Source organism: Dermacentor albipictus, chromosome 5 (genome assembly GCF_038994185.2).
Source record: "Dermacentor albipictus isolate Rhodes 1998 colony chromosome 5, USDA_Dalb.pri_finalv2, whole genome shotgun sequence".
NCBI lineage: Eukaryota > Metazoa > Arthropoda > Arachnida > Ixodida > Ixodidae > Dermacentor > Dermacentor albipictus.
The window spans coordinates 75,469,351-75,484,980 of NC_091825.1; the positions used below are offsets into that span (position 1 = coordinate 75,469,351).

The window sequence follows — 15,630 nt, forward strand, 5'->3', positions numbered from 1 at the left end:
TAAATTGCCATCCAGTGCATATCTTAGAAATTACAGGAAGCGAAACCTTAATTTATATACCTTACAACTAATGGTGATGGGCACACTTTTCATTACTTTCAGCCGATGGAATTGCTAATCTCGTCCAAAGTTACATAAATCTATCACAGAGATCAGAGTCTTATTCTTATACAATTTTTGTGTTCATAGATAAGACCATTTAAAAGCTATGCCAAAAATTCGCACTCAAAATTAGGCGGATGCACATCGCCAAACTTCTACGTAGCATCGTAACGAGGATGAACGCGATACCCCATGCGTGTAGGGGGAGGCATGGTGATTACGTAGTTACGCATAGATAAGTACAACACATATTAGGCAATGTTTTTAGCATTTGCACCTGTTGCGTCCGAGTGGCACCTAATCATTCTGCGGGATTGACCAAGAATGAGTAAACAGAGTGACATGCACAGAATAGCTAAATAAAAATATTAAGTAATCCGAGAGTTCAGTTATATATAATTTGATAGTCCACTTACAGGTCAGATTGTTCTAGAGATGGTTGTAAGACGGTATGTATTGTTAAGATTTTGTGCAGGAATCTTGTATTGTTCTTAGGCAGGACAAAGTTGCGCTTAGTTACACTACTAGTGGAACTATGTCGGTCAACAGGCGCTACGTAATAAAACAGTAGAGGAGGCTAACGTAAATATCTTGCAATATATCCACAAAGATACCACAGCTACCCTAACGCTCCACAAGAAAGTAGGAAGATAATTATAAAGAAAGGTGACTGACTAGGAGTCACAATTTCTCCAATGTTATATACTGCGTGCTTGGAAGAAGTATTGGAGCTAATAAAGTGTGACGGCTTAGGCGTAAGGATCCACGGCGGGTATCTCAGCAACCTTCGGTTTGCAAATGACACTGTCCTACTCAGAAACACTGGGGACGACTTACGATAATTGATTGAGGACCTTAACAGAAAGAGTGCAAGAGTGTAGTTGAAGATTAATGTGCAGAAATCAAAGGTAATGATCAATAGCCTCGCAAGAAAACAACAATCCAGGATCACCAGTCAGCCTCCAGAGTATGCAAAGAAATACATTTATCTAGGACAATAACTGATGGGGGACCCTAATCCCGGCCACGGCGGCCGCATTTCGATGGGGGCTAAATGCGAAAACACCCGTGTACTTAGGTTTAGGTGCACGTTAAAGATCCCCAGGTGCCTAAAAATTCCGTAGTCCTGCACTACGGCGTGCCTCTTAATCAGAAAGTGGTTTTGGCACGTAAAACCACATAATTTAATTTAATAGGGGACCCTGACCAGGAGAAGAAAATATAGAGAAGAATAAAATTGTGTTGACGCGCATACGACAGACATACTCAGATCCTTACGGTATGCTTAGCAGTATCACTAAAAAGAAAGCTGTGCAATCAACGCATTCTACATATGGGGCAGAAACTTGCAGACTGAAAAAGAAGCTGGAAAACAAGTTAAGGACCGCACAAAGTGCGATGGAAGGAAGAATGATAGGCGTAACGTTAACACAATGGTCTGGATCAGAGAGCCAACGGGCATAGCCGATATTCTAATCGACATTGGGAGAAAGAAATGGAGCTTGTAATGTAATGTAAATGGAGCTTGTAAGTCATGTAATGCGTAGGTTAGGTAGCCGGTGGATCATTTAGGGTTACAGAACGGGTGCCGAGGGAAGGGAATCGCAGACGAGGACGACAAAAGACTAGGTGAGGTGATGAAATCAAGAACTTCACAAGCGCAAGTTGGAATCGGTTGGCGCAGTACAGGGGCAATTGGAGATCGAAGGGAGAGGCCTTCGTCCTGCAGTGGACCTACAATAGCTTGACGATACAACACGTATATAAGCAGGTTCCGGACGACTTTCACTCTGCGCAAATATCAATGTCGTTCATATATATATATATATATATATATATATATATATATATATATATATATATATATATATATATATATATATACGAGAAAAAAGGGGGTTAACCAAGGGGCACGATTTGCATTATTCATATGATAAGTAGCCAACATCAAACATTGACACCAAGGACAACACAGGGGAAATTGCTTGTGCCTAATAAATGAAATGAAGAAACGATAAATTAATGGAAATTAAAGTGGATGCAAAAACAACTTGCCCCAGGTGGGAACCGAACCCACAACCTTCGCACACACACGCACACACACACACACACACACACACATATATATATATATATATATATATATATATATATATATATATATATATATATATATATACATATATATATATATATATACTGCCGGACAACGCAGCAATGTTAAATGTCTAGCAGAACTGATCAACTCAGTCCATCTGCTTTGTTTTTCCAACATGTCCAGGTACTGCATAGTAGGGCATGTCGTTTTTCTCTGCCAGATTTGATTAATGTAAAAGGTAAGGGGCCCCTTAAGCAATGCGCCTTTCTCACGTTCCAAAAGGTGTGCATGAATGCATCTTAACACAGTTAACACGATCTCATTCACTTCATTTGTTATTGCTTTGATGCTTGAGCACCTTCTTGCTAACTATTACCCGCAGGGATCCATGGCAATCGTGCCGCAGACGCCTCAAGTGTTAAACATTTCCATAAGAGACAACATTACCTTTGGAAGGAAGTATGACGACATACTTTACAGAACCGTGTTGCAAGCTTGTCAGTTACTTGCAGATATACAGAGATTGCCAGCCGGCGATTTGACCGAAGCAGGAGACAAGGTAAGGTACGCATGTATATCCCGTTTAGCCGTTTCCAGGAAAATGTGTGATCCTAATGAAATTGGGGAGTGCTATTTCTTGTTTTGGCATAACGAAAAGTAAATTTAAAATTAAACAATAAAACTTCATACACAGAACAAACCAGCTTAATTAATGTCGTGCAATTTTAGAAATAATTTATTGAGGTTTCACGCAGAAATGTGTGTTATTGCTAGCTTATCATAAATAGTTGGTCGTTGATCTCAGCGCACCCGGAATTGAAATTTTTATTACGGCATTCTGTCGTGCGTTTACGTAGCGAGCAACCGATCCAATGCATAATTTCGGCACGCGACATGACCGCGGGTATATTAGAAGGAACTACAACATTAGAGACGTGGACTCTATGCAACACTCAATTTAATTGCCTTGTGTACTTATTATGGAAGTGGAGCCAGCGACGATAATAGAAATTATGCTTTGGAAGTAAATTGGCTCCGAGCTCCTTCCTTACTCAGAAATTACGAAATAGCAAATGTATATGCATTCAGTTAGGAAATTACATTGAACGCCACGCTTTTACCGGTATTTTTCGTATTGTGCAATAAGCACAGGAAACCGCACGAGGCCCGAGCAAAATCTGCTGCACTTGATATTCTACCGGAGTGCGAACTAATAGATGCAGTTATGGGACGAGGTCATAAGCTGCCCCCACAAGTAGATTTACTTTCCGAGGTGCTCTCAAACCGATGCGCTCAAATTAAACCTGCAACTCATTGCATGATACAGTGGAAAATCCTTCTTAATTCATTGCCACCTTGATCACTGCATGTCATATCCTTAGAATAACTTCTTATAACTCAATGAACTAAAACAAAGGAAACGAGCACATATTTACCCAAAATATCTGCCACATTTAAAGAGGAAATTCACGCTGTCCTAAACTCTCAAAGTAATAAACAAGTTCTCTTTTGTCGAAAAATATGGCCGGCACCTCCTCAAATAATTATGAGAAAGTTGTTTAAAAGTTTCTTTCCCCTAAATCTTACCATTGAGTGCCGCGGTACAAATAGGGAGCTTTGTTACCTCGTCCACGGTTTACTGCGGTCTTTCGAAAAAAAAGCACAATCTGGACATTTTGTAAAGCAGTCATTGTTTATTTATTATAACTATAGAGCATGCCGTTGTGCGTTGTTCTGTGGCCGATAGCAGAGACTTGTTTGATTGTTAGAAAGCAAATTTTGTGCTAAAGATGCCATTTTGCTCTTAAACATCGATCAGCATCATTATTGCTGATAATATGTCCGGAAATGAAAATGATGGTCTTTTTAGGATAAATGCAGCATTCTAGTGACTATGTCGCCAGAGCTAACGGCAATAGCGTCAAAAAAAGATAACATAAGAAGAAGATAAACAACGTAAGCTTTCCGCTTGCGTTGAGCTCCATTGATTACGAAAAGCTAAAATCCGCCTTAAAATAACACTACGGATCAGACTTTTATAATTAGGCTAAAAATTCGTCAGTAAAATTGAATTCGAATAATTTTTATTTAATTTATAATAAATTGAGCTTTGAGACATATACGCCACATAATAAAGCAAAGTATCATGTTTTTTCAAGTATGATATTTGTCGCAGTATTCCTGATATGCAAACGCCTTTATAACGGTCGTCAAATATAACACTACCTGCATAGTGTACCATAAGTAATACATCGGAATATGAGCTTATAGAATGGCAATCATAACGTTTGCTTTAAAAAAATCAGGTTTATTTGGGCATTTCTGGTATAAGCAAGTATTTCACCTACTTTTTCACAAGAAAAAAAATTCATGCAGTAAAAAATAAAGGTGACTTCATTCACTCCATAATGAACATTCTAGGACAGCCTGATTTCTACTATAAGAGATGATTGCACGTTGGCTCAGCTCTTCTTCATAATACCTGGGCATAACAGAAGAGTTGGCCTATCCGATTTAGTTGCGAAAACATCTAAGAGTTACAAATAGTATTCGCAAATTTCTTCAGATTCAACACCAGTCATCCTCAGAAACTAGTTTCCCGAGAACCGACCATGCGTATTTCAACCCATAAAGGCTTCGGTCACGTAGTCGGTTTTGCTTAAGACACGAATTCTTTGATTAGGAGCTGTTAGAAATATCACGTTATTTTGTTAGACTACAATCAATCTGTGTAATGAAAAGATGCATGTGGTTAACTTTAATTTATCGCTCAGAAAGTAAATTAAAGCGATTACATTATCAAAGGCGTCAGGACAAAATTTAGCGCGAGATATCTGTTACTTTAAAATGTAAACTACTACACGCTTATAATTTATCCAGTACCTTCAACCACCAAATTCTGCAGGGTGAAATGCTGAGTGGTGGGCAGAAGCAACGCGTGTGCATTGCACGTGCATTGTACAGCAGGAGCGACATCTATCTCCTGGATGATCCCACGAGTTCCCAAGATGCACATGTAAAGCAAAAGATTCTTGAGCACATCTTCGGACAAGATGGAGTTCTTTCAGGCAAGGTAGGAGCCATAACCTCAATGGTTTCTCATTTACAATGTTACTTAGAAGGGCACACTTATACGACATTCTTAGCCGTAAAATTTCGTTACGTGTTAGTTTTTAACAGAATTGAATTGCTGCTAATAAATACAAGCCAACACAAACCTACAGCATCTGACTGTAGAAATGGTCAGTTAGTATGCACTAGTACATGCCTGAAGCTACTTAATGCCACAAGCAAGAAATTCACATTAAAAATCAGTGCACGTGAGTGTATATGCATTTCGAAATGAATATACTAGAGCAAGGTCTTAAGATCGCAATGCAAAATAAATTTCTTAACGAAATGAAGACTAGATGGTCGTCTGCCTACTTAGATTTGTAAATAATAATTATAAGTGCCTTCGAAGTAGTCAATGAGCAGCAATGTGCCTAAGTGGTTTCGTTCAAAGCAAACTCTAAGCATTATCGACTACATTATAGATGGCGAAATTTGGCGTCATAACGGCCGATACAATTATGAACTATGCATAACACCAGCATACTCATTGTTCTATTTTACCAAGGCAAAACAGAAAAAAAGATATCATTTTTCTGTTTCATTCCACAGCGCCCTCTAATGTGCCAGCTTGAATCGCTTTGATTTCAACAGGTATGGCCTTTCAACAACAGCGTAAACACAGAGGTAATAGGGCATTGAAAATTTCACACACGTTTCTTGTGCCTGTAGGCGGTATGAGACAAAGCAATGGCTAGTACACATTTGACTACACCCAAAGGAACCAACCACTTACCACCAGTCAGTTTACCAAATGGCCCATTTTGGTGCTTCACAAAGCATAATATAACTTGGCGCCTGATTGCGGCCAGTACTTTAGGAAAAAAGACAAAATGCACTCTAACATAAGCATTTTCTTTCACGCAAAGTTTATTTACAAGCGCAATGAGCATTTCAAGAAAAAGAGAAATCCTGGGACTTCATCCCAGCCTCTGTAGTTTGAAACGTTCTACTCCCCTTAAAATAACTATAGAAATAAGTTTTCCAAATAAGTTTATTTTATCTGTAGCAGTTGATATTGTGATGCAGATTTGTGCACCTTTCTTAATGCATTTGAACGCAACCTTGCGAAAACAGATACAAATTTCAATCGCTTATTCGTGACAAAGAGGACTTAGAATGACTACATTTCTGGCTTCATACAGGAGGCTGTATTGGTGGAATGATGACGAATTTTCCACAGAGTTCCTTCTTTTTCTGACAGCACGTCAGCAATGAATGTTGGTGTCAATAGTGTTTGTATTTCTCACGAACGATGTATTGCATGCATGTATGTATGTACGTATGTATGTGTGTATCTATGTATATTTACCTAAAAAGCATGGACAAATTTTGTGTGTGGTGAAATATAAATTGTTTCTTTCCGAAATTTGGTTCATTCTAAACTTCCCTGAATGACGAAATACAAAAACTTGATAGCACAGTAAGTTACAGCCTTATTGGAAGTATTGTGGCGACGTGCAAAAACTTTGGTTTGCCCCCGTACCCTGACATGTAATTGGCCGCGCACACAGCTTTTATTTCCCATTTAAGAATGTAGGTGCTAAGAGGTACACGCAGGAAGAATATTAAGCAGAATTCAAAATGAAAGTACGTCCAAAAGTCCCTTAACGAAGTTATCACGGTGCAAAGCCAAGCTTTCTTGCTTCTCTTCCGTTAGATTAGTCCAGCGCTGCTTATCCCCGGCTGTTCTGGTACACGACGTAGAATATTTCTTCATTATTTCGGGTGCCTTTGCGTTCCGAGTGCAAGAGACGTTGGGGAGTGCAGTGAGCGACGCCGGGTGTTCAATCATTGCACTAATGAGCGCGTGCGCACGCGCCAGGAACGCGCCAGGTGCGCGGCAGATGCGGTTCTAGCGCGTTCAAAGGAGCGGTGCTTCGGAGTTTGTTACGGGTGACGTGGCCTTGGCGCCCAGAGGACCCAAGGCCCCCAAAATTTTCATACGTTCACGTCACTCACCTTAAGTAAACCATTACTAAATAGATAATGCACACTGGTTATATTGAGCCTCGTAAGTTGGCTAATTACTTCATGCTCCTCATACCCGCCGTGGTTGCTCAGTGGCTATGGTGTTGGGCTGCTGAGCACGAGGTCGCGGGATCGAATCCCGGCCACGGCGGCCGCATTTCGATGGGGGCGAAATGCGAAAACACCCGTGTGCTTAGATTTAGGTGCACGTTAAAGAACCCCAGGTGGTCAAAATTTCCGGAGTCCTCCACTACGGCGTGCCTCATAATCAGAAAGTGGTTTTGGCACGTAAAACACCAAATATTATTATTATTATGCTCCTCATAAAATCAAGATTTGGTCCAATACTTGAGTTTTATTTTATATTTCAATAAGTGGCAACTGCCTATATTCTCGCGAGACCTTGAATATTACACAGATTACTATATTTACTTTGAAATTGCCCAATATTTTCCCACTAAATTTTAGGCGGAAACGTATTTTTTTCTGCTGTTGTACAAGAAAACTGAAAATGACCTTGCATTACCTTGCTATAGAGCTTTCTATATAATGCTTCGCATTAGAATGCGCAGATCTTAGTGTCCTAGCTAGATATGTATGGTTTACTATCCTTTATTTGTTATTCGTATGATAAATATGACGTACCTAAAATCTGTGTAAGGCAGAAAAGGGGTCCTACTGAGCCTTTCTGATGAAAATCTAAAACAATTATTTCCTGAAATACCAATCCTTTAAAGAGGCAGTTCGGCACAAAAGAAGCGCCATTTAACGCCATTTGAGCCATTGTGTAAAAGTACCACCCGCTCTCTACACTTAATGTCGAAAATTCTGCTTTACGGGAGCAAAATTTCAAGCATATGTACAACTTCCAATTTAATAGGTAGTTTTGTGGAGCTTCACCACTCTGTGGCATAATACCGAGTTGCCTTCGTGCATTTACTTATTTTAGCTTCTCTCGGCTATTTGCAGGGCTTGTATTAGCTGCTGTGCCATTCGTACTTATCACACACATTGTTCTGGAATTAAATAAGTTTAGTATTCAAGTAAATACTCTTGTATCACAATTTAACGAACTAAGTTGTTGTTACTTATTCCAAGAATAATTATTTCGCACAACTTTTGCCAGTGACTTACTAACTTAATTTTCCATTCTAGCCCGCAATTTTGAAGGTAAATAAAGAACAGCTAAAACTGAAGATCTATTAGCATGCCTAAGCCACCAAATTCTCACTTAGAAAGTGCTAATGCGGTCGTGTCAACTATCAAAAAACAGGGCACAGAATCTGTCTATTTTTTGCACAATACGAAATGTACTGACCAATACGTGCCGGAAAATGCAGATTGTTGTGATCGAGTTTCTGGAATAAACGCCGATGTAACAGTTCAGTTCTCTTGTTCTCTTACACGGCAGAAAATTTCCACTTTCGTACTTTTCAGACGTGCGTCTTGGTGACACAAACAGCGCGACTTCCATTTTCTATACGTCAATGGCTGCTGATGCATGACAAGAATGCCGTGCTCATCGACGACGTCAAGAATGTGAAGATTTGGCACAATGCAGCGCCTTTTCATTACTTGGAAGAACCAAAATTTCCAGCTCTGATATGCCAAACCGAAGATTCGAGGTGGGATAATTTTTCTACACTAAAACAAGGTCAACGCAGCTTCTTTACAAAGAAATATCTTTTACTATTAAAATACCGAGTGAAAATTATGCCTCTCCTGACAAATAATCAACCGCCAGCTAAACATCGACCCCTTTAAAGACGTGTTTAAATCTGCGGAGTGGTTTAGACGACAGAAAAACCTACCAGGGCTAATACTGGATGTTATTCAGACAGCAGGTGTTTATAAAGCAGCTATGAGCGTGGTGAAGCGGCCCTTTTTAAAGTATTTGTAAGTCCAGGTTCTCATACTTGGCTGCTACAAACCTGAGTTTCTCGATAGTAATTGTCAAAACATGTGCTCATTAGCCTAACAATGAAACATTGCGAACAATCGTTTGGCGCATTTGCAGGCAAATATATTTCAAGCCCACCATATTTTTTAAATATCTTGAAAATTCGAGATATTGCTCGTTTCATTGTAATGCTCTATCCAGGCAATGTAGAAACCGAAATCGTCGGGAAAGCCAGAAAGGATGTTCGGCCCTTACCTCAGACAGAAACGCGTCGTGACGAAGTGCGTGACGAAGCTTTAGTAATTGCACGTCATGGTAGATAGTGGTTCCGGACGTGGCAGCATGCTTGTCAGCAGAATGTTCTGTTCTGTATCAGTATCTGCAACAACGTAATTAAAACTTCTTCACGCGTTTTGCCAAGGGTCGTTCTTTTCTGACGTTATAAAGAGGCTGCCTATCTGGCGCTAAAACATTGCTTGTATTGGGCACTGAAACTCTACATTGACTAAATTGAATTAGGTGTGATTTGCAAAATTTCAAAATGCGGGCGCACTAAAATGTGGCTGGCTACATGCTTTCTACACATACAACTGAGGGTCAGTTCTAATAAAAAACCAAATAATATTTTGATTCCTAATTAACCGTTCTATATTAACGTTAATGGTGGAAATGTATGTCCGACTCGACTATCAACTTCTCTGCAACCGTCTTACGTTTTCGCCGCTCCTAGCATTTTTTATAAATAATTTTATCTTCGAAACAAGTATTCTAAGGAATACGAATTTAAGAGGAAGCATTCGCTCCGGGCCAAGTCTGATGCCGCCTATTCAAATACATATAAACAAAGAAACATTTCTGTGAGGCAACCGCTTCACTGATGTGGACGAAATTTGTTAGATTTTAGGGAGAAATTTAAATTCTTGTCAGTGCTAGACGCGGAATTCTGATTTCCAGTTTGGAATTTTTCGCAAGAGTTTTTTGTATTGGCACTTTTAAAAACTCTGACCACGAAGTTTACAAATAAGTAACTCTGCAACAAAAACAGATACCGGCGTTCATGAAACTGCATTTATTTGAGAACTTAAAGCGGAGGGATTGAGCTTATTTGTTTGCAGCTTATATGAATTCGTTTGCTGACAAAAACTTTGCAAAATCCTACTCGCGCCTAAATGGTATACTTGAGAACCATGTGTTGTATTTGAGAGCCAAATGTACTAGTAAAATCATTTTATAAGAAAAGATATGATATTGTTTTTCTATTCCAGAGTAACAAAATCGTATACCTTATAATTCAGTTTATTGATCGTGTCTAATTGTCAATAACTCGTTTATAAAAATCACTGCCCTAAATAAAGTTTCGATTCCAACAGCCACTACACAAATTTTTTTCTTTTACCGGCAACCAAATCATATGCATATTCATGACCCTATCATAGCGATGATGGCGCTCCCGACCAAAAAGATGTCGAGGATTCGAGCAGTCACCTACTGACCGCCAGAAATACGTGACTCTGAGGCGAAGGTGACGAAGGTGACGAAGGTGACGAAGGTGTGTTCTAGAGGGAGTAAACGCAAAATGCCAAAAGAGCATAGTCGGACCACAGTGACCGCAGGAGCATTGCTGAATCGAGGAAATGCCAACAAAAGAACGCTGGCAGCGCATGTAGCCAATGCGTACGTGGTAAATTATTTCACACAAAAAAATAGAAACAGTACTTCCGCCGTGGAGGCCCCTGTTGATGACAGCAAAGAGGAGAGGCCTAGGGCAACCGCCAGTGACTGCAGGGCAGCTTACATCCAAGAACAGCAGGTGTGCCTCGACTGGCAACGGAGAAAACTTGTACGGAAGATTTTAATGCGTTAGCATTAGAACTGTCAAAGTGAGATATATATGTATATATATGTAAACTAGATGAATGGGAACCTACGGGGCCGATCTTTTTGTATTCATGTCACATGAAGCCAACAAAGACGCCAAGCACAACATAGGGGAGATTACTTGTGCTTGGAAATTTAGTTAAATAAATGATAATGTAAGGGAAATAAAAGTGTATGAAAGAACAACTGGCCGCAGATGAGATAAGAACGCACGTATTCACTTTATACGCCTGCGGTGCTCTTACCAGTTGAATTACCATGACGACATTTTCCGATCTGCTTTCTGGTGTATTTATGTTTTAGTGCTAGAGCGAGTGTTTGCCCCCGCCACCACTCCCGAACATTGACAATGTGGAACTTCTTGCAGTCATCACGAGTACGTGATCTATTTTGGTGACGGCCACTAGTCAATAAACCCACACACGCTACCTAAAGTATCAGTGTTTCTGGATTGATTAGCTTTATTAATATCATAAGAAGGGAATTCTTTTGTTGGTTGGTTTCTTATAATATATATATACAACGATTGTTGTGGGGAAAGGGGCCTCAAGTGGGTGCGTCGTAATGCTAATGCATTTTTGTGGCATTTACCGACAAATTGCCCGTGACTTTTTATTGCAAGCAGTATTTCACGCAATTGTTTGGTTCGTTGCTAGGTCACACCAAGCCAGGAGTGCAAGAGATGCAGCGATTTTCCCGAAAGATAAAGTGCCATCTCACAAAGTGAGCATTGTTCAGTTTGCTTATTTCTGATGCATGGTATGTGTGAAATTTTTGTGAACACATTTTTGTGTTGTAAAAGACAAAGAGGTCTGGTAGACGAACAAGCAACCTAATGGGCATCAAGCATTGTTTCAGTGTGAAAATATGGGATACTAAACTGGAAAGTAAACCTGAAACTACAGTAGAAGACCAGTGAACATGACGGGTCGCTGCTAAACTCAAAGTCGGTCTTGCGTTCCCGACCTCGGCAACAGTGTTAAGAACCGGCCATGTGCGAAAGGCTCACGTACTTATAAACAGGCACGCGTTAGAGAGCGTCAGATGGTGAAAATTGTTTTGGAGACAATCCCTGCAGCGTGCGCCATAAATAAACCAAGGTCTCGGAGCGGAAAACCAACGTATTTGAAACTGAACCTTGTTCTTTACAATAAAATAGAAGATGTGTCTTTTCAGCATGCCTTCCGTGTACCTTATTGTGTTCTTTCGAAAGAATTTTCTGCAGAGCAGACAACAATAAAGCAGTAATACCAGGTTGTTTTAGGCGGTTTATACAGACGCCCTCCACTACGTGTGTATTGCCCTGTCTACTTTCATTTTGAAGTTGCTGGTTTTTCTTTTTTCTCTGCATATATTGAACGCTAATACGCTTTTTTTTCCTACGCAAGTAATGCTCACATTTTTCTATGCTTGCTGGCTGGTGTGTACGTGATTTTAGGGTGATCTTTTGAAAAGTTAGGCAAATAAATCACGGAGACGAGAAGAACGAAAATGGCAGCACCAACGGCAAGTTCTGGATTGCTCTGTAGCGGAATACAAGGAAGGAAGAGAATGAATCATGGGCATGTTAGGGGGACGGCAAAGCTAACCCATAAGCCACGTACGCGTGTGCATTCTCCACGGAAACAAATTCAGGCATGAAAATTCTTTCGGCAGAATAATCGAAAGCTGGCATAGGGACGTGCTAGCGCAATTTCTGATATAAAGTGCTTCAACTGTAGTAAGCACTTCTACATTCCTGCAAATGAAAAGATCATCACTCCACATTTGCTTACGCCAAATACTACATGAGGGGGTATTGCCTCCGAACCGTAAATAACATTTTATATTTATTTGACAATGATTCAGGCAATGACGTAGCTAACATACAAAGGCATGGTCAAGAATAAGAAATATTTTGAATATGTGTTACTGCTTTTTTTTCATCTAACTTCTTAAACCACGAATTCCTTCCAGCTCGGTCAGCTTTTTGTCATTCTAGGCTCCGTCATGAGTGAAGAGCACCTTCTCACTGGACAAACACGTTGCTTGCACCACAGTACTAAGTTGTCCCAACAAGTGGAGCTTCAACCCGAATACATGCGAAGCATTCTAAGTGCAACCAATTTTAAATATTTTGATTTTTGACAACACCTGTCAAAGCTCGCCACTGTGAACGTGAGCGAGAAGTACGGACCTGCCAAATTTGAGTTTGTTTTGCAGCAGTTAGCCGCAAATGAGGACACAGGGAAGGAAGACACGGGGACAAGGTGTACTTTTCAATTGTGCGCGCTAAATATTTCACTATGAATTCGTACCAACTCGCCCGACTATCAGGTCTGCTTCAATTTTCCTATTTAAATCGATGTAAAACGTTGTAATACAATCATGAAACAACTACTGGACTAATTTTAATCAACTTTGTTGCGTTCGAGAGAATTAAATTATAGCAACTATAGGAAGCGGAACTTTAATTTTGCACATGAAGCAAAAATAAATACGCCAAAAATTGGTAATTGTAAGAAATTCAACCACGTGGTTTACAACGCCCAACCCTCCACCAAAAACAAATATTGTAGCGATGTCAGCTGCATCCTTTAGAACATCTCAAGCGGGAAAACGTGGTGTGCATATTTCCAGCTAACGTAAAATACCTACCATGGTTACAAGGTTTTTCCACAACTCCTACTTGGGAATTTCTGGTATCTGCCACCGCGGTATATGACACATGAACTGTGGCGCGTATAGATACGTTATTTCGTGCAGCTTAGAGAATTGCAACATCATTTTTGCTGCTAAATTAGGTGTAAAATTAATGCTTAAGCTTTCTTGCCGTTTTCTAAGGGCTCCTTTCTTTAAATTGATGACATATATTGAAAATGAACTTGCTGAAATTACTAGACTGTTATATTGTTCCTTAAAATCAAACAGACATTAATAAATCGCTGCACTGGTAACCAAGAAAATATTTCTCAATTGAATTCTGCACTTTTATGTGCCAAAACCACGACTTTCTTATGCGGCACGCCATAGTGGTGTACTCCGGTCTAAGTTTGACCACCAGGGAATATTTAACGTGCATGGGACAATGCGTTTTCGCATCCCGCCCCCATCTAAAGGCTTCTGGCGCAGCGTGGATTTGACCCCGCAACCTCGCACTAAGCAGCGCGACACCATCACCGCTAAGCCACTGCAAAATTATTTCTCGGTTCCATTGAATTTATAAGAGTGCGCCTGAGTTAAAGCTTTGTTTAGGTGGGGAATATTACTAGCATGTATCAAACATTCCATAATTTCCAACTGAATAGTATCATTTGTTACGTAGCATCAGTATCGCTTTTTCTTTTGCTGCGCCAAGAACGCGAAGAGCAGTGACGTTTTATTTAGTAGAACTTGCTGCTGCGCTTGTTTGAATTTTATTGTTGTGATTTCATGTTTTTGTTTTGTATCTCATTGATTAATAACTTGCATTCTATCCAGGGCTTTCTCGATGTCTGCGTGGCTTACTTCAAGTACTCTGGGATATGCGCAGTGCTCGCCTTGATTTGCTTCGCGGCTAGTGGAGCGTTCATAGCCTGCCAGCTGTTCTGCATCAAGGAGTGGTCAACCCTCAAGATAAGCGAAACCGCCGACAACCACCCTTCTAGCCGGTTTATTCTCCAGAGGCTAGCAGCATTCTGCCTTGGAGATGGTAAAATAACTTTGCTGCATTGAACATGACCCATGTTTGAACAAATTGTTGCACTCTTAACATTTTGTTTCTTGAAACTAATTCCGATGGAAATACGCTCCAGTAAATTCATTGAACGTGACATGTGTCGCATTCGTTTGGCAGCTGTCCACCAGTATGCAACTTTAAAAAGGAACTTTTTTCACAGCACTAAAAACACGTTTTAGAAGCACCAGAAACACGAGTGGTAAAATTTAGGGAACGAGCACAAATGTGTGGGGACCATAGAACAACGTTCTCTAAGCAACTTCTCAATAATAAAAGTGAGACTCTATTGACTTAGACTGTAAAATATTGCAGCCGTGCTTCAGTTGATTCAATTGCATTCCCAATATTTGCCTAAGAAAACCCTGTGTGCCTAAACCCTGTCACATATAACGTAAAACACAGCGAGCCGCACTCAGGTGGCTCCTAATTGCAGGAACTTGAGTCATGGCCTGGGGGATGCTAAGTTTGACGTCCTGCTTATCCAATGTCCGAAAAGGATAGGAGGATCTGAGGATCTGAAATTTTTGTCGCAAGCGCGTATTGAGAAATGGACAATGACGGTACAGAAAGATAAGAAATTTTATTTCTGATTATTTTATTAGAAATTAAATGACCTCCGTTTGACACTCTTCATGCCATGAAATGAGATATGAAAATTGTTGCCCGCTTGCGTGCTCTTGAGCTCACCTGCTACTCGACGCCTGTAATCGGAAAGGATGTCCCACATCCACTGCCATGGCGGTGAGGGGGGCTCGCTAACGCTCTCGTAGGCGTGAGGGTGGCCGTCACGGTAGCCTAATTTGTAAAGCAAAGCGCCCGTAGTGCGGATTATAGTACCGTTCTCACCTGGGGAAATTTGTTTCTTTGTCCACT

The 15,630-nt window shown here is 40.3% G+C and overlaps 1 protein-coding gene across 1 annotated transcript in view; it reads left to right on the forward strand.

Moving 5' to 3' along the window:
• Window positions 1-15,630, forward strand: part of LOC135899752 (ATP-binding cassette sub-family C member 3-like) — a 95,626-nt gene that overhangs the window by 56,501 nt on the left and 23,495 nt on the right. The window contains exons 15-19 of the mRNA XM_065429083.2: window positions 2,583-2,759; window positions 5,106-5,273; window positions 8,720-8,907; window positions 11,717-11,783; window positions 14,520-14,730. Coding sequence (XP_065285155.1) covers window positions 2,583-2,759; window positions 5,106-5,273; window positions 8,720-8,907; window positions 11,717-11,783; window positions 14,520-14,730 — 811 coding nt within the window. The remainder of the gene's footprint in view (window positions 1-2,582; window positions 2,760-5,105; window positions 5,274-8,719; window positions 8,908-11,716; window positions 11,784-14,519; window positions 14,731-15,630) is intronic.